The sequence below is a fragment of the Mastomys coucha genome, unplaced genomic scaffold, assembly GCF_008632895.1.
Source record: "Mastomys coucha isolate ucsf_1 unplaced genomic scaffold, UCSF_Mcou_1 pScaffold15, whole genome shotgun sequence".
Classification (NCBI taxonomy): Eukaryota; Metazoa; Chordata; class Mammalia; order Rodentia; family Muridae; genus Mastomys; species Mastomys coucha.
The window spans coordinates 26,459,332-26,484,767 of NW_022196897.1; the positions used below are offsets into that span (position 1 = coordinate 26,459,332).

The 25,436-nt window shown below is 45.3% G+C and overlaps 1 protein-coding gene and 1 long non-coding RNA gene across 6 annotated transcripts in view; one reads left to right on the top strand and one right to left on the bottom strand.

Moving 5' to 3' along the window:
- The first annotated feature begins 1,064 nt into the window (after window positions 1-1,064).
- LOC116090111 lies at window positions 1,065-12,401 on the top strand. 2 transcript variants are annotated; one of them, XR_004118563.1, is made up of 6 exons: window positions 1,065-1,153; window positions 1,367-2,184; window positions 2,308-2,476; window positions 2,774-2,931; window positions 9,814-9,919; window positions 12,122-12,401. It is a non-coding gene; the product is annotated as an uncharacterized LOC116090111 (long non-coding RNA). The 2 variants fall into 2 exon arrangements; XR_004118562.1 differs by lacking the exon at window positions 2,308-2,476.
- Nr6a1 (nuclear receptor subfamily 6 group A member 1) overlaps window positions 4,966-25,436 on the bottom strand; it is a 183,474-nt gene continuing 163,003 nt past the window's right edge. For 2 of the 4 annotated variants that reach the window (XM_031370119.1, XM_031370122.1), the window contains 6 exons: window positions 24,483-24,637; window positions 22,358-22,585; window positions 20,853-21,107; window positions 12,690-12,811; window positions 10,987-11,139; window positions 4,966-9,549 (listed from right to left, as the gene is read on the bottom strand). In XM_031370119.1, the coding sequence (XP_031225979.1) occupies window positions 9,461-9,549; window positions 10,987-11,139; window positions 12,690-12,811; window positions 20,853-21,107; window positions 22,358-22,585; window positions 24,483-24,637 (1,002 nt within the window). In that variant the 3' untranslated portion in view covers window positions 4,966-9,460. The remainder of the gene's footprint in view (window positions 9,550-10,986; window positions 11,140-12,689; window positions 12,812-20,852; window positions 21,108-22,357; window positions 22,586-24,482; window positions 24,638-25,436) is intronic. The other 2 variants (XM_031370120.1, XM_031370121.1) reach the window with 2 other exon arrangements.

The following is a 25,436-nucleotide window of genomic DNA, read 5'->3' on the forward strand; positions in this document are numbered from 1 at the left end:
AGAGGCTGTTTCCGCTGCACCCCTTATCAGCCTTCTGCCAGATGTTCAGATCCGATGCCAATGTCAGAGAAGTCCATAGTGCTGGGTCAAGGCCGTGGCCAGCGGGAGCCTCAGCTGCATCATGAGGAGGGTGGTGGGGAGTGGGGGGCCTTCATTAGACCTGCTGGCTTTTTCTCCTCCAGTGGCTCACCAGGCTGGACCACCTGGTGAGGGGCGGGGGGTTGGGGGGGAGACTAAGCACTTCTAGTGGCTAGTTCTCAAGACTGAGCCAGGGACTTGTGGAGGCAGTTGTATAGAGACTGGCAACATGTAGATGAGTACACCACTGCACCCCTATCCCAACACTGGAGGTAGTGTGTGCACACACACACATCCCACAGTACAGGATCACACGGGGACAACTTGGGGTTCACTCAGAACTGACTGCCTCAATATCTCTCTGCATCCCAACCTCCCGGCATTCCTGCTCTGCAAGAACCCTTAGTGTTCATCCCCTTCCTATCCTCCAAACCTGAGCCAAGACTGCAAGACCTGGAGCTGCTAGGTAAGTGCCTCTTGGTGGCTGGTGCTGTTCCAACAGATGCACTTAGAAGCTGCATGACTTCCAGGAAAGGCAGGGCCAAAGGGACTTGGGACCTTCTAGAATTAAGCCCGGTAGAGCCCCTCTAGGCAGAGGCAGGTGCTGGGTGTCTGGCAGGGCTGAACCTCCAGCCTTGGGCCTGGGCCTCTCTGCCATGCTCCTGGAGCGTGCAGCGCAGCTGTGGCCCCTTCCTGGGGCAGCTTATCTCAAAGCGCACACGCTTGGCCCTCAAGAGGTGACCCAGCCTTGCTCCCCACATTCCTCTCCAGTTCTGCAGCCAGTGGGCCCCCCACAGCTCTGAGCCTGGGCCTGAGCTTGGGAGGTAGTCAGAGCTGCCACTGAGCCCAAGCCCACTTCAGTCTCTTGGCTTTCTCCGCTTCTCTGTCTTGATGAATCTGTTTATCCCCATATCTTTCTCTTGGATTGCCCCAATTTGTTTCTCTTTGCTACTTTCAATGTTCTAATTTTTTTTTCTTTGCTTTTTCTCCAGGGTCCCTGAATTAGACCCAATCTTGGGGACAGCTCTGCTCTTCTGATTCAATGACCAACCTCAATGGGAAAAGTCAGACTGTGGTGAGAGGACCGAAAGGGGAAGCCTGTCCAGGGAACAGTAGGGTGACTGGAACATTTAGGCCCCCTTTGACCCACCTAGGAAGCCATCCCCAGTAGATACATGAAGCAGGATCTGGTGGGCTCCTCCATGTAGTGGAGAAGGCTGGGGAGTGGGGGGCGGGGAGGAAACTGGGACTGGAGGTCTTAGCCTAAGGACCTCCTTCCTGTTTGTAGGGAAGTGACTGCCTCAGAAAGCTGCTGGGTGAGAGGAGGGAGGCCATGGTGACTTCCGGGAAAAAGACCCACCGTCTGTGTGCCCACATGGGGCTCTCCAGTCCTGGCTTAAAATAGTGCAATTCTGCCATTGATGCTGGACCCAGCCTGGACCTTACAGGGCTGAAACCATGGTTTGTGCTGCCAGTAGGAGCTGTGGGTGTGTATGAGGGTCTACCCAGCAATTGAGTTCAAATCAGACTTTGTCCTGTGGCCACAGGGACTAAAAAAAAAAATACAGAACCCAGACCTGAAGCTTTGGATGCGAGTTTCAGCTCTTGCACTGATCAGCTTTGAGACTTTGGTCTGGTGCCTGCCTCACTTTCAACCAAAACGAGACAGTGGCATGGCACAGAGCCTTGCCAGGCATAAAGTGGGTGCACAAAACTGGACTCCTGTTGTTTCCATACTGCACTCTGCTATACCTGCACGCTCTAAGGACTGGGTGTAGAGCAGGGAAGGCTTGTGGAGAGGGAGCTTGCAAGGAGGGCAAGGATGGGGCTGTGGTCTCCATGGTGAGACTTGTTGCCAAGGGAACAAAGTCTCCAGGAGCCCTGGGTCTGGCAGTTGGGCACTTTTGCCACAGGAGCTGGCAGGCTAATTGTCATTGCACCCAAACTCCTGATGGGCCATCAGGCCAAGGCCAGGCTGAAGAGAGAGGAAGCTCCTGGCTTTGTTTGGCCTCTGCTGCTGGAGGGGCTGCAGCTTCGGCACACTGTCTCCAAGGATGTCTGGACTTCAGTGAAGCCTGTTGTCATTCCTAAACTCCTCAGCTACAGGTACTATCCTCTACCGATGCCAGTGGGCCAGTGGGGACCAGGGAGGCATCTATCGGGGTCAATGTCAAACTCCACAGTGGAGATGAACTGAGACCCCTTGTTGATGTTCCTGCTGGCTCACAGGTTGCCTGAGGAACGTAAACCCTGGAAAGGACTCCCTGCAGCCAGATCATCCAATCCCAGCAGCCTCCCCTGTCATCACTTCAGGATGTTTCTGGCTCCACTGTTGGAACCTGGAGCACTAGGTTTCACTACTGGTTACACAGAGATATCCTTGCTTATCTCCAGCCTGGTGAGGAGCTCAGAGAGCATAGATATTTCCAATAGTCACCCAACATTTATTCCTATGCATTCCTGTGTGCTCCCTAGTTAGGTCTCCTTACGAAAATTATTTATCGTCTGGGGCTTCAGTTTTCTCTTCTGTAAAATGGGATCATTAGAGCACGCATTTCACTGAGTTGCTCTGGGAAGTGACCCCATGGATGTCGGTATAGTCACCCACTCTATGTCTACATCACTTAGTCCTTTTGTGCTCAAACAGAACCTGGGGTTTCACGCTAAGCTATAATCTTCCATTCTTTCTTCCTAGACTGTCACGACACACTCCAGGAAACTCCAAGCTCACCATTACTTAAGAAGCAACTTAGATATTTGGGAGAGCACTACCCCTAATTTTACCCCATGGAATGCTGACTCAACAGAACTTTTACAGAAGACAAAAGTAAACCCAACAAAGGGGTAGTTCTGGTATGTCCTAGTAGGGCTAAGTGGAGTATTTCTTCAGGTAGGACTTCCCAGAGTCTTGGCTATATACAAAGGAGGTTTGGAAGTCTGGGGATAAATAAAGAGCAAGGTATTAGCCCAGCAGTGGTGGCACATGCCTTTAATCCCAGCACTTGGGAGGCAGAGGCAGGCGGATTTTTGAGTTCAAGGCCAGCCTGGTCTACAGAGTGAGTTCCAGGACAGCCAGGGCTACATAGAGAAACCCTGTCTCGAAAAAAAAAAACAAAAAAAAAGTGTGGCATTTCCTGTTTCTGGCATACACTTCACTTCCTGAACTGTTTCTTTTTTGACAAAGCCTTCAAGAGTGACTATGTTCAGAGAAATCATAGGTTGGGGTCTTGGGACATATTGCTTTTTGCCCTGATTAGGCTGAGCTTGTGTATACAGTTTACAGGATTAATCTTTCATTGGCTGACTTGTTTTTGAATAGCGAAAGGTTCAACCAAAGGCCGTTTGTTCCTAAGCTTTGTTACAAACTCCATTTGTGCTCAAAAGAACAGGGAGGAAGCTATTGTAACTTTGGTATCAGATAGACCTGAATTTAAAAGTTAATTCTCCAGCTTGCTCATGTGTCATCTTAGGCACATGGTTAAACTTCCCTGGGTCTGTCTGCTTCTGAGCAAAAGGGATGACAGGACACGGTGCAAGTGACTGTCGCTAGGCAGCAATATACTTCTCCTTGTGCCTGTTTCTATCTGCTCCCTCTTGTGAGGCTGTGAAGACAGCCTATTACCTCCTGCTGCTGTGGGCCCTTTGTTTCAAATCACCTCTTTCAAACCTCAAGGGCTCTTTGGTACCTTGTGCTGGGCATGGAGCACAGAAGGCAGCTGGATGTTTCTGTTTCATGCAGGACAATTTAATAGACGGATGAGACTCTTCTGGCCTTTATCTTGCCATTGAGGACACTCCCTCTGTCCTCACAGCCTTCACCCTGCCTCAGTGTGTGAGCAGGACAAGATGGCTGGATTTTGTAGCTGGGTGGATCTGGGTTCAAGACATTTCCTGTGTTGCCTCTGTCCTGTTCCTTGACTTTTCAGTCACTATTTGCTCACATCCTACAGAAGTTATAAAGAACCTTAATAGTTTTCTGGAGAGTCAGGGATTAACTTGCTAGACAACTGAGCAGGTAAGGCAAGCTAGCACTGCCCAGCACACTGTTGTCACAGACAAGCTAGCACTGCCCAGCACACTGCTGTCACAGACAAGCTAGCACTGCCCAGCACACTGTTGTCACAGACAAGCTAGCACTGCCCAGCATACTGCTGTCACAGACAAGCTAGCACTGCCCAGCACACTGCTGTCACAGACAAGCTAGCACTGCCCAGCACACTGCTGTCACAGACAAGCTAGCACTGCCCAGCACACTGTTGTCACAGACAAGCTAGCACTGCCCCGCACACTGCTGTCACAGACAAGCTAGCACTGCCCCGCACACTGCTGTCACAGACAAGCACAGTGCTGTCTCCCGAACTCCAAACTCCTTCCAGCAGTGCTCCAGGCTCCATGGCATCCCCAAACTCAGTTCCTTCCTCAGGTTTTGTTTTATAAGATCTTAGAAAGTGTGGTGGTGACTTTATCCTCGTGGAAAGTTCTCAGCTTGGAGACTTTCTCATCTGGGAAGCCCCTCTTCACTACCTGTACCCATCTTCTCACAGCGCTTCCAAGGTCTGTGTATCTCTCACCTAGTATCCCCTAGTTGTGCCTTTTTCTGGCTGAGAACCTTGTGCAAGCCTTTTCATCATTCCCAATCTTAGTTTCTTCATTTACAAAAAGAGGCAATAGTCCTCAAAACTCATGGTGGTCTGGGTTTATGAAAAATCAACACAGTGCCCGGCAGGCAGCAGGCACTCACTGGCTCCTGAGGTTCAGGAGCAAACTATTTGCTGCCAAGCCCTCAGCAACAGAGATGGGAGTGGTGTTGGCTATGAGCAGGAGTCCATGCCTCAGGACACCAGGCCATCCCTCCCCCGAGCCCAAGATAAGCTTCACAGACAGATGGCATGTGCAGAGGATTCACATTTATTGGTTCAAATACAGTACCTAATACTTGCTAAACATGCATTTCATACTAATTGGTCACATTTCCACAGGTAGTCAATTCACAGAACAGGGCCCACCCCTTGCCAGCAGGCAAGTGTGGGAGGTAGCAGAGGGCCTGAGCAGCCTGCAGAGCCCGCCAACTATCATTTGGACATGCAGGGCTGATGGAGCCAGGCTGGCAGGCAGCCCTTGGCCGGCCCTTTGGGAACAAGGGCTCAGAGACATCCATTCATTCGATTCCTACATAGGACTGTGGGAGGACTGGGAGGTAGCCTGAGGTAGGTTCATGATGCACTTGCCATCGGAGTCCCTGAAATCCAAGCTATGGAGCATAGGAAGGGGGTGGAGGCTACTTCTAGCGATGGCTTGTCCCTAGCTGGGCAGGTGGAAAGGACTCCCCAGACACTGCCCAGACATTACAATGCAGCCACAAGCCCCTATCACAGGCCTGGGATGGCAACACAGACAAAAACACAACAGTCCAGGGTTTCGTTCCCGACAGAAACATGTAAACAGCACGGGAGCTACAGTATTCTTTTCCCACAGGACTCCTCAAAGAGGAATCGACCAGGATGTCACTCAAGAGGTAGTCTTTTTTCCCCCATGGAAATTTGAGTAAAAACATTATCACCTATTATATTTCGGCTAAGAAAAAGGTCAGCAAAGAGCAAGAGAACCCTTTGGCTGGCAGGGCTGGCTTTAGGGTTAGAAGACTGGCTTCTACAGTAGCACATTTTTTCTTGGGTTTGGAGCAGGCCTTAGCCATTCCCATAGCTTCCATTTGAGCCTACGGCTGATACCCAAGCAAGCTGGGTGTACTTAGGACTGCTGGATAAGAAGAGGATTTGGTTTGGGCAGAGGGTCTAGGCTTCTCATGAGCACCAGGAGAGGCTCACATGTAGGTCAAAAGTCTTGAGGAAGCCCAGACCTATATGCAAGCTTGCTTTCAGTTCAGTGGCCTGGGGCTGCTCACTCTGAGGAAGTAGTCAGGGTCTGACTCTCAAGACCAGGAAAGATGCTACTTGTGGCAGCCAAGAGAGGGCTTTCTGGGGACCCTGTAATTAAATACACATCCCTGAGCTGTGGTCCCAGAAGTGCCTGCTTCAAGGCTGACCAGTTTCCAGCACCTGGTGAGATGATTGCCGTTTTTCATCCTAAGAAACAGATAAAACTCTACTTCACAGACACTGCGTGAGGAGAAGGGAGGAGGACGGACGGCAGAGGGTGCAGGCTCCCACAGACGGGGGGTGGGGGGGAGGAAGGGTCAGCTGAGTGGGCTTCCTTTCTTTCTTTTTTTTTTTTTTCCTTTTTTACGCTTAAAAAAGCAGTAAAGAAAAAGAATCAAAGTTTAGTGGAAGGGCTGGTCTGAAAGGTTGAATTTCTTAAAAGAACTGCAATTAAAAAACAAACCCCAAAACCCCAGTATCCTAAAGCCAGAGATGTGTGGGGTGTTCTCCTTCACTTCCACTGTTCTTAGATCAGGACAGGGAGGTTCCTGCCTGCTTCCCTAGAGGCCTGCCTCCATTTGTAGGTTGGCTCTGGGGACTGGGCGTCAGAGCCAGGTAGAGTGCTTTGAAATGAGTTGTGGAGAATTTCTCCAAACTAAGAGTAAGACTATCAAACCTTGCAAAGGACAAAAATGGCCTATAAAGGGAGCCAGAGAACAGGAATTACAGAGCTCCAAGACTCCACACTTCTGCCTTGGGTCAAGAAAGCATACGTAAGAAAAGGAAGGGGAACCTAGCTTTGGCATAGTGCACGGAGGTGGGGTCTCCTTCTCTACATGGCTTTGGGGGCTATATTTTTTTTATGGTTTAAAAAAATCTCACTCAAAGTGAGGTATTTTCAGTGGCCTGGATCAGAGAGGACAGGAGAGAGAGGAATGAGATGTAACATGCACAAGTTTTCCCTTCTTCCACTAGCTAAAAGGCTGCCTGTTAACCAAACATTATAGGGAAAAAAGGCAAAAAACAAGCATACCAAACCTCCTCCTCCAACCTTTCTCTGTGTCCTTCAAACCAAAATCACAAATACATCTAGTGGCTGACCTAATGTCTCCACGCTGCTAGCTACACTCCTACCTTCTCCTCATAATACCTGAGTTTGCAATGCAGCACATTTACTTTACCCTGTTTAAAAGAAGCCCATGTCATAAAAGGACTGGGTGCAGAAGACATTAAAGGCGGTCCACAGGTCAGGCTCCAGCTCGGAACACACAGCCACTTGGCTCAGAGATTCTGCAGGGCTCTTGGCAATGAATGGGCTCTTTGTTCTGTGGAATCTGCTGCAAACATTTGTAAAAATGGATTTGTACAATGGCAACTTGCAGAACCTTTCCCCCACTCTACAAATTAACAACTTGCTCTGTTTAATACTACATTATTGGAGAGACATGTTCTTGTCTCATCAGAGCTTTGACATTCAACACAACAGGTAAAATGCTAATTTGAAAAGCAATTTAAAAACCTAACAATTTGATAAACGGAGGTCTAAGCAAAGAAAGCTGCTGTGTGCACTCAGGCACTGTCTGATCTGTGTCTCTGATTTCTAGCTTGAGGAAAGCAGCTGTGAATCTGACCCAGAGCCAAATAACATGATCTGGTTGGTTAAATGTAAAAATTCAGGCAAACAAGAAAATATTGTGAGCTCAGAAACAGACACACCAATACATATATCTTCCCACAAACACGTGAAAAACATTCTATCTGGAACTTTCTCAAGGAACATTCTCTCTCTCTCTCTCTCTCTCTCTCTCTCTCTCTCTCTCAAGTGGCTGGGGAATAAGAATGAGAAGAAATAATGCTCTGAACTTTGGATATCTGAGGACATATTGTCACTTTGCTGGTACCCGTAACATTTCACTAGAGAGAAAAACTGACAAGTGGAGACTACCTAGGAGGCACAGGATGTAGTAGCCTCCAGAGTAAGTTAATAGGTTTCACTGGGGAAGCGTAAACAGATCCTGACAAAAAAGGCTAAAAGAGATACTGTGGGTAAGGCAGGCCCATCAAGGGATACAAGCATGAGTCTGGGGTACTGGTGGTTAAGAGAGCCTGGCACAAACAAAGGGAAAAGCAGCTGAAACAACTCTAAGACAAACCTAGCTGGTCTGGCCAAAGTCTGGAGGGTGAGAATTCTTCTTAGAACTAGATGGGGTAGGCAGTAAAGCACAGGGGGGTCCAGGCTGCAGCTGCAGAGCAGCAGCCAAGCCCTTAGAAACATGAGGTAGTTTAAAGCCCCTTTCCCTTCTAGGTCCTTCTGGCTCCATCCCTCCAAACCTTGGTGGGTCATCAGACCCCTGATAATACTTGAAAGAATAGCTGGGCTTCTCTGGGTCTTGGCTTTCTGTTCTAGACCCTGGCAAACAAATCTCATTTTGGAAATAATGGGAGAACTTACAACAAAATTTAGGAGCAAAGTTTCTGGTCCTTTCTACTGCTTAAAAATGGCAGTTTTGGATTTAGTTCGGGGGGATAAGGTGGGGTGAGAACAGGGACTTCCAAAGGAGTCTGTATTCTTTCAGCAGCCTGGCCTTTGCCCATCTACCTTTTGAGGGAAACAATGTAAAGAATAAATCAGAAATGGCATCAGAATTCAGAACATTGCATTTTCCTGCCACCTTTCTAAAGGACTGACAGGAAGTCAAATTCATAAGAGGATGGAGTCTGAAGAAGTTAGGCCTTGGTAGATCTAGGTTAAGAAACTAGGCATCTATGAGCCACAAGGGCACTGCGAGGCTAGTCCTACAGACTGACTTATTGTCAGGACTCTACCTGGATGAAAACTTGACAGCAGCATCAACTGACAACAGCATGTAGGGGAGGGGTGCAGCAGAAGGTAAGGCAGAGTTTCTGCCCTTCACGCTTGTGGGACAGGATGATCAAAATCAAAATTGCCTCTCAGACGTCCCACCGGCCATTAGTAAATCTCCCTATACCACTTTGCTCCTTTGGTGTACTCTTTTACTTAGAAGTCTGTGGCTATAAAAAAAGGCAGTTTACTCTCTAACAGATAAGCGTGTATCTGCTGAGAAAATGTGGAAAAGGTAGGGATGGTCATACACCTGTTTCCATTGAGGTAGTTGTCTTTGTCAACATTATGGATATACTTACTCATCTAGTCCATCCTACCCTCTCCCTCAAAATACAAAAAAACCTATCTCTAAACAATGACAACACGGTAACATTAAACATCTTCACATTCTGTAAACTGCAAGGAAATGCATCTGCTGCATTCACACAAAAGCATGTGCATCATGTTGAAGGCCATACATTCAACTCTGTCGTGAAATAAATATATAGAAAAATGAGGTTAAAAACAGACAAACAAACAAATTCTTCTTGTGATGGAGGTAGCTGCTCCACAGTCTCCATCTTGGTCTCTGGCTCTTTCCTCTGGAGCCTGTGCTGCCTACCCAAGGCACTATGGGTGGCCGAGGAGGTGCAGGCACAGGTCACTCCTTCACTGTACTTGTCTTGCAGGAGTGCAGCACCACCTTAAAGAGGAGGGGCAGCTGCTCCAGGGGCACATTCACCATCTTGCCTAGGTAAAGGGAAGAGATGAGTTAGCAGTGGCCAGTGGGGAAGGAAAGCCTGCCTTATCTCCACTCAGGCGGCTGGATCAGCTTGGCCCAGGATGAGGGCAAGGTTATCAGAAGCACTGAGACGGCCACAAGGGTTTGATGGTGTCAGGGTATCTATGCTCACTCTCCTGTCTGCTACACTTGTTCTGTGCCAGCCAGTTTAATGCATTGTCTCATTAGACTCGTGTTTCTGTCTGTGATTGCCTCTTACCCCTGTTTTACAGCTGATATGGAGGAGCCCTACTGAGCTTTTCACAGCAGAAAGACTACAGGAAACTTGCTTCCCATCAACTCTCTAGCACTCTATAAAACATTACTCTTCAAAACAGAGTAAGTGATTAATAAAAGTTCTAGGGAACTCTAAGGAGAAGAGTTACAGGGGCAAATAAATTTGAAATGTCTGGAGATAAAAAGTTTGACAGTTTTTTTCGCTGACAAATTTCTCAGAGCTTTAAGTACACAAATACTGCAAGCAAAATACACAAGGCTGTAGTTCTCCCTGTTCTCCCTGTCAGTACCTTAGAATCACCTTGAGGGCATTAAAAAATACTGATGCCTGGCCTTCACCCCATACCAGTTGTCAGAATGTCTGGAGATGCAACCTACTAAACACTGTTGTTTTTCAAAAGCTTTCTAGGTGATTGAAAATACTGCCAGGTCCAGCCTAGGTCTGCTAGACTGCCCTGTGGCTCAAGAAATAGAGAAAAAAATTCTGTTAGACTGACATGTTTTCCTTTAAAAGTTGTGCTGCTAAATTTTACAGAAAAACAAAACAAAACAAAACAACACAACCCAGTCTAAACATTATTCCAGTGAGTGCTGGACAACAAAACCAAGAGTCCTCATTAAATGTCATAAGGCAACAACAAAGAGCCAAGGTTATGCACTGAGACAGACCTACTAATTGTCAGGAACTTAGCAGAGTGCAAGACCACAAATACAACACACTGCAACATACAAATTTCATTTGTAAACATAAGCTCAAAGATGCCACTTTTTATGCCCCTGGAAAGAGTTTGTGCAATCCTATGAAATAAAGTCTTTGAAAACTGGCATATAATTCACATATAAAATTCATTATCTAAAAGTTAAAAGTGTACAGTTCAGGGTCAGAGTGATGGCTCAGTGGTTAAGAGCACTGACTGCTCTTCTAGAAGTCCTGAGTTCAATTTCTAGTAACCACATGGTAATGGGATCCAATGCCTTCTTATGGTGTCTGAAGACAGTGACAGTGACACTGACTTTCTATTATAACAGAACTTATCTGAGGGCAAAGGTAGTAATTGTCTGCAGTTGGTGACAGCCTAGAGTGAGCATCCTATGAATATTGCTCATCTCAATCTCTTCATAAGCTTGGAGATGCAAGGAAGGGTGGAAGCCTGGATCCAGAATATTACCTGCGATGTATCGGATCTCTGGCAAGCACATCATCAGATCAGGAAAGCGGTTTGGCTGATGTGTATATTTATATTCAGTGAAATCTTGACAAATGTACCAATACCGCTTGTTCAGTTGTTCCAGCTGTGAGGCACTGGTCAGACCCCTGATATCTGGAAACAAAAACAAAAATCACCTAGGGAATTGGGGGAGGGACATTAGATTTGTAAAAAAATGAGACATTGTTCAATGTAGTCATAAAAAAGATTGCTCTTTTTCTAATGTGGAGAAACTAAGATCTGGATAAAGGGAAGTAAGATAGAAAAGGAAAAATATACAAAGGATGGTCCTTTGACTGCACCTTAGAGTGTTGAGCTCTTAATAAAGGGTATGGTGGCACAAAACAGGCACCAGCGAGTGTGGTGGCCAACTCTTTACCCAATAACCCGTCAGAGCATCTTTGAAGCAGAGCTTGCCAGGAGCCTGACACCTATCATCTCCAGTGTCCAAGTCCCTGTGTCTCTACTATTCTGTCTTACTGCACACACATATGTATGTATGTATGTATGTGTACATATATATGTGCATATATATACATATACACACATACATGTGTGTGTGTATATATATGTATATATATATATATATATATACACACACACACGCACACACATATCCTTATGCATAACGTACAGAAGATGAATAAAGCATTCAGCATGTAAAGTATACCAAGCATTTGAGGTCCAGTACAATCCATTTTTCCTCTTCTAAGAAGTTGCTACCAATCTTCCCCCAAATACAGTACAATTACTGTGTTGAGTGTTACTGACATGTAAATTCTTCAGGGACCTGGGGGCTGGCCTGGTTTTTATTTTTCTCCTTTCCCCAACCCCTGCCAATATCCTTAATACACGGTATAGGGTTTGGCTAGAGAAGGCATGTAGGTCACCTTCTCTATGCATGCATGATGGTATACAGATGGGAGTAGTGGGTTTATACTGTACTGGAAAGATGAGTGGGGAATAGTGGTAAAAAAGGAAGGGCTGATCAAAAGTCTCCAGAATGGAAAACTGAGCACTTTTAAAGCTACAGGAACAAAAGCACTCAGGTCCACTCTGGGAATGGGGCATTCATGTGCTACTTTGTCTTTCACAGGCCAGCTCCCAGCAACTACCACATGCCACTTGTTGGCAATATGCCTATAAATCAACTGGATTCCTCTGATGAAGAGCGGGCTTCATGTGCACATGGAGGTTTGCCCACCACCACTCTTCCCTGGGACATCAGAGCCATGGTCAGCCTGTCAACCAGCCTTATCTCCAACAGGTTCATCAGTCACGCTCTCTTCTTCAGTTGCTGGTAAACTTGTACATATTTTAAATGACGCACGTTCTGTCCTTGATGTCTGTGTTTAAATGCATTAAAACTGACTAAACAAAGTGAATCCTCTTCCTTCCTCTGTGAGTTATAGAGATTGTGGCATTTAGACTTCAAGAAAAAAAAATCTAAGCATTCCTTGCACTGTCGAGTAGCAGGGTGATGACTAGGGGGAGGGCAGGCCTTCCAAGACTGATGGTCACATGGTGTGACAGATTCTGTGACAGTCCTGGGGGCGGGAAGTGGAGGTGGGGGGTGGGGAGTTGTGTATGTGATACAGAAGGGCAAGTGCTTACGGCAAAAATAAATACATAAACCAAACTGCTGCTCTTGCCCCCCTACTCACCCTGATTCAGGAAGTTAATGGCTTTCATGCACGCGTATTCCTCATTGCTGACCTTGAGCTGATGGAACTTGTGATACAGGTAGATGAGTCGTTCAATCACCTCCATCCCTTCATCACTAAATCTGGAGAACAGATACAGGTTTTTACCTTGGATACAAGCAAAGGCCTGGAAGGGCACACAGATGTTATCTATGATAGGAAAGAAGCTCCACTTGGGGGAGAGGGAACCCACAGGGAAATCCATGCTTGGTATGGCAGCCAGTACAGATTACATAAGTTGCTGTTTCCAAGGTCAGACAGTCAAGTAAATCCAGGTTCAGATCCAGCTGTACCACAGAGAGCTGTGAGATTCTGGGAAAGTCATTTGACCCTGTAAGCTTTTAGGTCTCCCTCTGCAAAATAATGTTTGCTTGCTTATGCTAACAAGAGCTGAAGGAGATCTGGGGTAGAAATGAAGAGTGATGTGACAATATTAAGATACAGCTTTTGTGGAGATGCAGTCTCTAGTCTCAGTGACAGCTGCCATGGTGACTCTACGAGAGCCTCAGCCACAATGTGGAAAATGCTTCCAATTATGTTTGTTTAGGTTCACTGTTTCTAGCAAGGCTGAGATTATATACAATAAAAAAATCCTACTGGCATTCCTGACTTTAGCCCAAGGTAGAAGGAAATGCTTGCTGAGTCTTTATACCACAAGAGGCTCTGTGCTAGGCACCTTCTGTGCATTCTCAACCCTAAGAGCCGGGTGAAACAATCACTACCAACATACAGCTGAGAAACTCAAGTTCAACATGGAAAGGGCACTGGCCAGCCTAAACACAGCCAGCTGGGGGTGGGATGAGAACCTGGAACCTGGACTAACTTCCCAAGGCTCTTCTAGTATCCAGGGTAGTTGGCTCATGCAGAACAGGCAGGCTTCTTGAACTATTTACACATGACTTCTTTTCACCTGATGAATTCTTACATAGGTAATAAAAAACAGGTATACAAATCTAATACTAATAATAAACCACAGTGGAATTCATCTTATTTCTACTCTATGTTTTGGTATATGTGGCGTGTGTGTGTGTGTGTGTGTGTGTGTGTGTGTGTGTGTGTGCGCGCGCGCGCGCTCGCGTGTAAGACACATAAGGAGCCAGAGGTTGACACTGTGCCCTTCATTATTGTTCTTCAGCTTATTTTTAGGGATACCAGTCTCTAATTGAATTCCACATCTCACTAATTTGGCTAGACTGGCTGGCCAGCAAGGTGTAGGGACCTGCCTGTTTCTGCTCCCATTCAGTGCTGTGGTTACAGACATTCCCAGGTTTTGTTCTTTTTTTTTTTTAAAGATTTATTTATTTATTATGTGTAAGTACACTGTAGCTGTCCTCAGACACTCCAGAAGAGGGAGTCAGATCTCATTATGGATGGCTGTGAGCCACCATGTGGTTGCTGGGATTTGAACTCAGGATCTTCAGAAGAGCAGTTGGTGCTCTTAACCACTGAGCCATCTCACCAGCCCCATTCCCAGGTTTTTACATGAGTACAGGTACCTGAACTAGGGGTCCTCATGCTATAAGTACTTTACCTATTAAGTGCTTTTCTCCAGTCCGAATACATTTAAGACAATTCTTTGGCATATAATTTTACCATTTATTAAAGATAAAATCAAGTTTAAATACAAATGAGAGGCATGCTTACTATCTTTTTAATGAATAATTAAATTGCTTCTGTGGGACACTTCTATTTGACACTGTAGGACATACACCAAAGTTAATCTTTTTTTTTTTTTTTTTTTTTTTTGAGGCCAAGTTTCTAGACCCTGGCTGGCCTAGAACTCACTACATAAAACAGGATGGCCTCAAATTCAGAGACCTGCTCATCTCTGCCTCCTGAGTTTAGAGATTAAATGAATGTTCTACCACATCTGGCTTAATTGATATTTTGACTTTATAACCATCAATGGTTTAGGTATGAAGTAGCAGAAGTATATTTAGGGTTATTTCAGAAATTGTTAAAAATTACGCTCTAATTCCAAGTCAAATTCATTTAACACTTTTTCAAAATTAATTTCAAGTCATAAACTCAAACAGCAAACTTTTTTTTTTTTTTAAATAGGGTCTCACATAGGCCAAGCTGGCTTTGATCTCTGTGTGCAGTAGAGATGGCCTTTAAATGCTAAGGTTTCAAGACATGTACCATCACACCTGGCTAAAATAAAACTTGACATAATCTAAAAACACCCAATTTGATACTTAAAATAATGAGGAATGATGAGAGGATGATCCTTGAAGTCTTTTTTTCCCATAATTAGGCCATTTTGTTTCTAGAAGAGCAAAAGTGACAATAACCTGGGATTTAAGCTAAGGTATCTGTGGCAATATTTATGTATGAGGGCACGTGTGATCAAATGAGTGTTGAGAACTAAGGCAGCAGGGAAGCACATTTGAGTGCTGCCAGAGGCCAAGTGTTCATAGGGAGACATCGAGGATACATAGTGCATTTGATTTTGAACTAACGTCTACTTGTTGAAGGTTTAGAAATCTTTTAGTAATGCCTTTACATTCAGTTACACAGCCTCCTGCAGGGTTGTGACATATAGTTCAGGAAGGTGGGCTCTAGCAGCCAGGACCAAGTCTGGCCACACTTTCTACTTTGGGCTAGAAACGAGCACCCTGGGGATAGAGCATTCTTAGGTAAAGAGGCCCCAGACATGCTACCACAGCCTCTCAGGTCCAACGTGAGCTGCTGTAAACTGTGAAGGCTAATTCAAGTTCCTCACTGTTCTCGCCCCATGGTCTTTAGGACTCTATTACTACTGTCCCAGACTGATTAATAGACAAATTCATATTGAGTATCCACTCTAAAACCCTTACCAACCATCCTGTTGCATGTTGAATGCTGGGTACTTTTAGCATTATATATAAAACCTTATCCTCCCAATTTAAAAAAAAAGTGTATTAATGAAAATCTCCTTTGTTCCTGTGTGGGAATGAAGGCTCAGAGCAGCCACTGACTGTGCTCCTGACATAAAGGCCTTTTCACAGGCATTCTTATTTTTCTGATAACTTGTGAGATGAACCATATACCTCTGTATTAGGATAAGGAAGAGGTGACTCTCCCAAAGTAACATAATAAGAAAGAGCCAGGGCTTTTGAATTCCAAGCACGGGGGCTTTCCTGGTGCTGTACCACCTACCCCAACCCTGTCAAGTTCTTACATGCTACCTGGAAAAGGCTGCCACATGCTATCTCATCAGAAACCATAAATAGCATCTCATCCTGGGGCCTTGCCCTAGGAGATGAACCTTGTAGGAAGTAGTGTGCCTAGGGGTGAAGACCACTCCCTATAATAGTACTTGCTGGCTACTTAAGCTGTTCAGAGAGATAAGGGTTTACTCCAGGTTCACTATCTATCGGCGTGGAGCAGTAGGGTGGGATATTTAAGGTGGAACATGACAAAGAAGGTGGGGAGGATGCTGTTGTCTTCTGTCTGGTAGCAGAGCATTGCAGCCAGCACAAATAATGCTCTGTCCCTTAATCAGCAAGCTCTCGCTCCAAGTGCTCACCATTGCACGGTAGGATCTGCAGGTGTGTGGCTATCATCCAGACCCTGGGCCGGCAGTGCCAAACCTGTTCCTGGCTATCTTGATCTGGGGGACACAAAGGCGCTCTCAAGTGTTTGGACCTGTATATATGCCCAGGATCTGTCCTTTCTCTTGGGAATAGTACACCCCTCTTTTCCAAATTTCTTACAAGAAGAAGCCATCATAGTCCCTTGGCAGTGGCTGGGGTTGGCAGCCAGCCCAGCAGTCCCCACTCAGTCTCTATAGCTTGGCTGCAAAGCTTTCCTCCACACCCGCATCCCACCCTTTGATAAACAAAGTTGTTCTCTGTTCCACGGGCCGGCTTTCTCTTCCAGCCGTTCCTCCTCCACATCTGCCCACTCCACAGTTCTGATGCCCCTGTATTCCCTGTCTACAAATTATCAGCATTCAAAGCCATAAAGCCAGACAAACACACCCATTCTTCTCCCAGGTTCCTATCACACAAGCATTCTAGGACAAGGAAAACATTCCTGCCAGGATCCCGCAAACCACTGGACCATTCAGTCAGCAATTGAAGCTGACACTATGTAAGTTATATCCTCTTCAGGGGCAGAGAGGACCAGCTCTCTGGTCCCATTCATCTAAATGTACCCTCCCCAGCAGCAGTCTTCAGCTATAATCTTTAAGGAATTGTCATCTTTGTACCACATACAAATCAGATTACAGCTCCATGACACATTCTAGAAAATCATTCCTCCTAAGAACTTGGTATAGTGTAATGATGGAGAACTCTGGCTTTGGAGCACAACAGACCTGTGTAGTAATCTTAGCTTCATTTTTTCTACCTTTGTAGCCTTGCATTTTCTTCTCTCTGAAACCCAAGGTCTATATATATCTACAAAGGCTAGTAGTACCAGTCTCATAGGATGGTGGCAAGGAGTCAACAATAATGTAAGTAAAACAATAATACAGTTGGTGCAGCAAGCCCTGTTGGTTGTTATACACTCACAGTGTCTCTATTGTTGTCATTCTTCTGTAAAAAGGAGCAAAAGGCCTGTGTTTGCCCAGCTGGAGAACTAGTACCCATTAAAGTCCGTCTGAGTCAAGCATCTTCTCCAGGGAATGAAGAGGTGTTGATTAGTGCTAGGAGTAGTCACTGGCTGGTGCTACAATCTGCTTTAAATCACATTTGTCCACCTCTCTGTCTGATAACAGTCTGATGAGGAATAGGCACCATAAACTTGATTCAGTATTGAGAAGAGAAAAGGAGCCGGTCATGCATCATCTGGGAAGCCTTTTCCTGACAGCAGGCACTCACACTCAGGAGCTATGAAAAAGTAAAGGCTGCCTGGGAGAGTGGGAGTAGTACAGCAAAGTAGGAAAGAGCTATGGCCAATTAGACTCCTCACCCTGGAATTCTAGCAGCAAGGGGATGCTTGGCAGTGATTAACCTAACCCCAGAGGCTCAACTTCCAGATCTGATGACCTCCTGGTCCTTCCTGTATGTAACTCAGACTTCAAGACACCCAAGCCAACACAGAATGGCTTATCTCCCACCATGTTCTTCCCAGGGTTTGGTCCTCACTGAGACAGCTTGGGTTCACAACCTTTCTCAATCACAGAGTCCTGCTGAAGCCACATCCCTGACATCTCTAGCTTGGTTGCCCTCTCTTCCCAAGTCACTGCTGTGTCATCCTGCCTTGTTTTTCTCTCCATGGATACAGAGTAGCCTCTTGTTCAGCCTCTCACTCAGCCTTACTCTAGTCTTGCCCACACCAAACACTTCCTCAAACGCAACCTGTCCCACACATCAAATCCAAAGTCTTCTTTTCTTCTTATTTAAAAAAACAAAAACAAAAACAAAAAACCAAACAAGGTGGTGGCGTACATCTTTAATTCCAACACTCAGGAGGCAGAGGCAGGAAGGAGGATTTCTGTGAGTTTGAGGCAGCCTAGTCTACAGAGCAAGTTCCAGGATAGCCAATGTGGTACACAGAGAAACCCTGTCTCGAAAGACAGACAAACAACAAAAATCCCCAAACAACAACCACTACTACCACCCAAAGTTTCATGCAGTCTAGGTGGGCCTCAAACTTATGCTCTTCCTAACTCCATTTCCAAAAGTGCTGGCATTACAGGTATGCATGTTTTCAAGTACACCTGTGAACTGCCTTGTCTGTATCTTTGTCTCCATTCACTTCTCTTACCTCAGTTTTCTGCTCCCGAATACTCAGGACTGATTTTGGAACCTTACACAGTCACCTAAGATTATTTCTAGGTAACCCTTTCTCCTTTCCTCCCTCCCTTCCTCCCTTCTTCCCTCCCTTCCTCCCTCTCTCCCTCCCTCCTTCCCTCCCTCCCTCCCTCCCTCCCTTCCTTTCTTCCTCCCTCCCTCCTTCCTTCCCTTCCTCTCTCCCTTGCTTTCTGTCTCTTTCTAGGCAGGGTCTTACTGTGTATCCTCGGCTGTCCTGGAACTTGCTCTGTAGAGCAAGATTTGCCTGCCTCTGCCCAGTTCTGGGACTAAAGACATGAACCACCATGCCCAGCTCTTATAGGAGTTCTTTTAGTCTCCTGCATTCACATTGGCCTCTATACTGTACTTAGAAAATTCTCACTTCAAAATGCAGCTCAAATGTCTGTTCTTGGGGTAAGCCAAGTACAAAAGTACAGCCCTCTTCCCTTAGTCAGTGTTTGAATAGTCCTTATACCCTCTGAAATCTACTCAATATGACCTTGCATTATAGATTGTAAGAATTGGAACTTAAACCATGTCTAAGCTAGGTGTGGTACTCAAAAGATTGAGGAAAGAGAATTCTAAAATTGAAGTCTGCTTGGGAAATTTAGTGAGATCTTATCTCAAGATAAATGAGAAGGGACCTGGGATGTCAATCTCAATGGCAGAGCACTTATATAGCATATGTCAAGAGGCTGGGGATATATCATCTCAATGACTGAGCATTTACATAGCACTTATAAGATTCTGGGTTTAAATCGATGGAACTAGACATTAAGGGAGGGAAAGAAGGAGAGAAAAGGAAATGAAAGACAGACACTTTACCTACATGGTCTCTGTTCCTAGAAGCCCTGCCCCCAACATCTCCCAACACATGTATCTTTGGAGTATCTGCCTGGAAAACTGTTCATGCTTCAGGGAACAGAACTGAGAGATTGATCGTTCTTCTTCTTGTACCACCACCACCACCACCACCACCACCGCCGCCACCACCGCCACCACCGCCACCGCCACCACAGGTAGTCAGTCCCAGAAGAGCTGGAAGATCCCAGGCAAACAGGAAAGCTGGGTTCCCTGAGGCCAAGTCTACAAAGCAACAATATTTCAGTAAACTTACTGCTATCCAAACAGCCCTTCAATACAACGTTATGAGCTAGAGCCAGAAATCTGATAGAAACAATGAATTAGAGGCTATAGACAAGGGGTTGGGTCATCTGTCTATAGGACAAAATGTCAGGTAGGTGCACCCTGAAGACAGTGAACAAGGCAATGCTAGAAAAGAGAGAGCTGCTTCCCAGATTCCCACTCAGCTGTGCACAGAGCTCCCAAAGGCCTGGAAGCCCTGCTCTCTCCCTAAGTATTGGCCTTGTTTTTATGTAATATATAGGATGGTGGGAACTGATGCACCCCCGACCTGTGAAGAGAATTACAGAAGCTGGTACCCTATCTTCTCCATATCTCATTTATTCCTGTTCTAGGCAACTTTAAATCATATAACTTCTATTATTTAAACTGTCCAATAAACGTGGTTTATTGAAATGTATATTTAAATGTGAATTAAGCTATGTAAGACATTTCATATGAATAAATTAATAAACCAGAGAAATTATTGAAAGAAATACTTGTCTTAATTTGGGGATCAGAAATCAAGGGTCTCATCTGCACTAGATCTTCAAAGAAAGTGAGTAAAGTAGTATTTGGAAATAGCATGGAGGAAAAGAGCTGTTCCAGAGGAGGAGTTAATGGTGTAGGTACGCTAGAAGAGAACCTTACAACAACCAGGAGTCTGCCGGACTCAGTCCTATGCTTTTAATATCTCACTGCGCCTCAGGTACCACAACAGAGCCTAAGCAGTCAGGCAGGTAAAGTGGGTGGGGAGGCGAAGCTGTGGGACAAGCTCAAGGCTACACTGTAGACTGAAATCTAAAACCCTTAAGGGCTGGATTCTAGGAACTTCAACTTCCTCATCCTAAACAAGTACAATGGCATCTATGCTACCATAAGGTGTGAGAAAGAATCAGTAATATAAAGTTGCCTACAACTGATACCAAGATAACTCCCAAGGCCCTTAAGGTTAGAATTTAGATTTTTCTTTTTCCCAAATATACCATCCTACTAATCTAGATAAACATTTAAAGCAACAGCTTAGCACTCTGTCTGTCTGACTGCATGGCACTTAACTCGCCATCCTCACTTTGTGGGAGAGGGATTTACTGTTCCACCTAGTCTATCCATTTAGAACCTGTGACTGGCTGTCAACACAAAGCTAGTATGTGACAGGGTAAGGGTTACAATTTAGGTCTGCAGGACTTAATGCTCCTTTGGAGGCTAGGCAGCCGTGCCTCACAGGGAGGATGATGGCTTGGTTACTCACAATAGCCTCTCCAGTCCGTGCTCTCACCTGTGTAGTTCTTCATCAGAGGGTGAGTACTTGGCAGTGACATCAGCCAGCTCCCCAAAGATCTGCTTGCTGTAAACTGTGAGGGACGAGAGCAGGATTAACTCCTGCCATGTAGAGCTCAAGAGGCACGTGTAATCCTTGATTGAGAGCTCGCAGAAAAAAGGCAGCTTCTTGATCCAGGCAATCTGCCTAAAGAGCAACTCATCGGCCAGTCGGCAAAGCAGAGCAAACAGCTCTGCCTGTGTCACAGCATACCTGGGGGCAGGGACAGGACAGAGTCACTTCCATCAGCCAGAGTGAGTCTAGGAGCACAGGAGAGGGTATTCCTTGGTAGTAGGCCTCTTGCCCTTGACCACAGGTTTCTATTTTCACTCAACTTCTTATAAAGGGGTAGGATTGAGGCCAGCAAAAAGCTGAGGTGGGGGAGGAGAGAGGGCACAGTGAGATGATCTGGTGAGAAGAGGCTGCTGAGGGAAAAGGGGGCTTAGAAACTTCTGAAATTATGAGGGAATGGTGTTCTCTGATGTTTCAAGCCTTAGAAGAAATTCTTACTCATTCTTGTTCTAATTTTGGCAATGTAAACTTCAATAGGGTGGGTCTGGAGCATACCCAGTATAAGGAACAACACACACCTACACATGCAGGAAAACCAAAACAAAACTCATAGGCAAACATGCCCAAGGGCCAGAGGCAGAGGAGATGCTGAGAACAGAGGCCTTCAGAAGCCTTTCCTGTTCTCACTGTGCCCCCTGGTGGTGACAGTCCAGGAGCCAGAGTTGCTCAGCCTTTCAAATGAGCTATTTCTCTAGAGACTCTAGACCCAAGGTGGGTCTCTGAGTCTCATTTTCATTCTTCTCAAGGTCCATGGTCCCCTTGTCATCCTCTTCCTCATACACTACATAAAAGCTTTGTGAGATCCTTTCTGTAGGTATTTAACTCTCCTCTTCTGAGACTGGAAGCTAGCTTAGGATCTCAGGATACCCTCTGGAGGCGTTAGATTAAGATTCTAGCAACCCTTGTTTTCTACCTAAGAAGTACTGGGTACAACAATGGGTGGCCCAGATGGCTAACTACATAACAATCAAGTAGAACTAAATGCAGACTAAGATCTATCTCTTCCACATATTCAGGTCTACATTAGAGGCTGTCTGTCATGTGCCATTTGTTACTTATGAGCCTGTTGGCTAGGAATATAGACAGGTCAAAACCAGTTAGGGCTTGAATGACTTAAAAACCATAGGCCTGATACAGAGCCTGATTTTGTGCCAGAAGGTACAGAAGCAAACATTCCAGGGCTTGGTTTACCTAGACCCAATGAGAAACAAAGCCTTGCTATCCAAAATTCACAGGAACTGAAAAGTAACCTGAATTCTCTGAGAAAATATGATTAATGATTAAAGAAACATGAAGGACCAAAGCCTTCAGTGACAAAGCTGGGATACAACTGATGCATGGTAGAGACATTTTGAGACTGCAAGGGACCAAACAGGAGAGAATTCACTCACCCATCTTCAATCAACATAGGTGTGCCCAATGGCTCCAGGTCTTCAGCTGACATCAGCTGATGAATCAGACTGTAGGACTGAGGGTCCAGGCTACGAGCTTGTGGGGGCAAAAGTGGTGAGTGGCCAGAATAGCTAAAAAGGTGTGGGATGTATTGATAATGTGGTGGCACCGACATCCCCATGTATTGATCCCTGAATGTCATGAATCCATTTAGTTCCACAGACCTACTGGAGAGAAAAACTTCACATCAGGAAAAGCCATGACAGATTGAATACCTCCTCAAAGAAAATAACTCGGGGATGAGTTGTTCTCTGGTCATAAAGTCTGAATAATCAAGGTATGGGGTGGAATTAAAGGTTACATACATGTCTACGCTATTAAATTCCACCCATGAGACAAGGATTCTGTGTGGGCTCACCAATGCGACCAGCAGACTAGGACTGGATGAAGTCTTTGCACTGATATCACATCTAGCACCTTGCTCATGCTAGGCAGGTGCTTGGCTACTGTGCTATATCCTAGCCCTCTTTTAACATATTTAACATATTTTGAGACAGGGTCTCAGTAACTTGAAGGGCTAACCTGGAATTCACTTTGTAGCCCAGGAGCCTCAGCTACCTAGATAGCTAGCACAGTAGATCTTCATCACAAGGCCCAGCTTTGAGGAGTTTTTAGTATATACTAATAATCTATGACGACAAAAATGTGTGCTTTCATTGTTGTTTTACTGTTAGGAAAACAATGGCATAGGACAGGGTAAGTGGACTTAATTACTTTAAAACTCTCATCTAGTATCTAGCATGGAGTGTACCCTGAGGTCTGTAAGTCCCTAACTATTAAAAAGAAAGAACAGGGATACAACTCAATGGAATAAAAAGCTCTATTCTGCCTCTGAAGAAGATTGTTTTCTGCTTCCTCTCCTTTGGAGAAGCCTAACCATTTTCCCAGCTAACTATAAAGAATTCCATCTATACATATGTGTATATACATGTCCAAGAGTGCATGAGTGAGACCCAACCACGTGGGTTCTGGGTCATCTCAGGCAGTCAGGCTCAGCAGCGGGTGCCTTTACCCGCTGAACCATCTCACCAGCCCATTGCTAATTAACATTTCAAAAATCATTTAGCTTTCCTGGATGTATCTCCTATAACTGTGTTTGGCAAACTGCACCTACAGGCCCGAGCTAGCCCAGGACCTATTTTTGGTAAATTAAATCTTACTTGAATAAAGCCATATCCATTGCTTTATATAGGGTGTGTGCTGTGCTGCTTTTGAGTCACTAAAGGAGAGTTGGGGAGCTGTGACCTAGGCCAGGCTTACAAAGTCTAAATAGTAACTATATAATCTTTTAAATATACATTTATTTATTTATGTATTTATTTATTTATTTATAGCTCTGCCTGTCCTGGAAAAAGAGAACGTCTTTCTTTTATCATTTTATCATTTGTGTATGTACTTGTGCACGTATGTGTAGGCCTGAAGTTGACATTAAGTGTCTTTCTCAACCGCTCTCTACCTTATGCTTTTGACACAGGGTCTAACAGGACCTGGAGCATATCCACTCAGCTAAGTTAGACTGCCAGTGAGCCCCAGTCATCCTCCTATCTGCTTCTCTAGTGCTGATAGGAGACAAAATCCATTTGTTCTTCACAGCACCTAGCTTTTATGTGGGTGCTGGGGATAGAACTTAGGGCCTCACACTTGCAGATCAATCACTTTACTACCTGAGCTATCTCCATAGGCTCTACCTACTCTGTGATATTTTACTTATTTATGTATGTGAGTGCTCTATCTGCATGTTTTGTACGCATGCTAGGAAAGGACACTGGATCCCATTATACATGGTTGTTAGCTACTATGTGGTTGCTGGGAACTAAACTTAGGACCAGTGGAAGAGCAGCCAGTGCTGTTAACTTTTGAGTCATCTCTGCAAAAGAGATGGCTGATGTTTTGTTTCAGTATTTGTTAAGACCTGGCCTTGTACCATCCTGCTCCCCAAGAGCCTGCGTCCCAAGGGCATGAAGGCTGAGACAGCTAGGCGGAGGAGCCCTCTACCAGCAGCTCCTTGGAGGATTACTCATTGGATGGGACCTAGATCATGATACTGGGTTACTTTTAGCTCACCTGGATGACAGTGTGGAGCCTGGTGAGGGTTGGTTGCTCTCTGAAGCCCTGTTCCCAGGGGAACTGTGGTCGCTGTCACCATGGTTGCTCCAGTGATTGGCTTCTTCCTCAAACTCCTGTCCAGACATGATTCTTTCAATTTCTTCTTCTGATATCTTTGACAAGAAATGGGTAAATGTTAGCTCTGGTGCTGCAGATGCCTTCTGTTCTCTCTTTAGGAGTCAGAGTTTATACTCAAGGGCTCTTGAAATCTTTGGATAATCTTTTTTTTTTTAATCTTTGGATAATCTTTTGACTTCTTTGGATATGCCCAGGATATTTGGACACAATCTAGAACCGTAGTTTATTACTTCTTTCCCCTTGGCCATTTACTTTACCTTCAAGCCACTTTTGAGTCTTTACTTTCCTAACTGAAACTCCATTTGCAATGACAATCTCCTACTTGCCCTACCCAATAATAAGAATTCCCTCCTTTGTGAAATTATCTACTATTATTTACCCACTCATAATTATGTAGATTCTGAGAAAGGAAGTACAGTAATGTGGTTAATGGTATAAATTCTAGATGCAGACCTGTGCTCAAATCCAGAGTAACCACTTGTAGCACAACCTTGGGAAAATTACTGAATTATTTGAATAAGTACCTCCATTTATTTGGAAAATAGCTAAGTACCTCATTTGATTCTTGTGAGGATTAATCAAATTAGATACTTAGAAAGGGGCCTAGCAGGGCTGGCGAGATGGCTCAGCTGGTAAGAGCACTGACTGCTCTTCTGAAGGTCCTGAGTTAGGATCCCAGAAACCACATGGTGGCTCACAACCACCCATAATGAGATCTGACGCCCTCTTCTGGTGCATCTGAAGACAGCTACAGTGTATTTCGCCAGAGCGAGCTGGCCGGAGTGAGTGGGGCCATCCTGAGTTCAATTCTCAGCAGCCACATGATGGCTCATG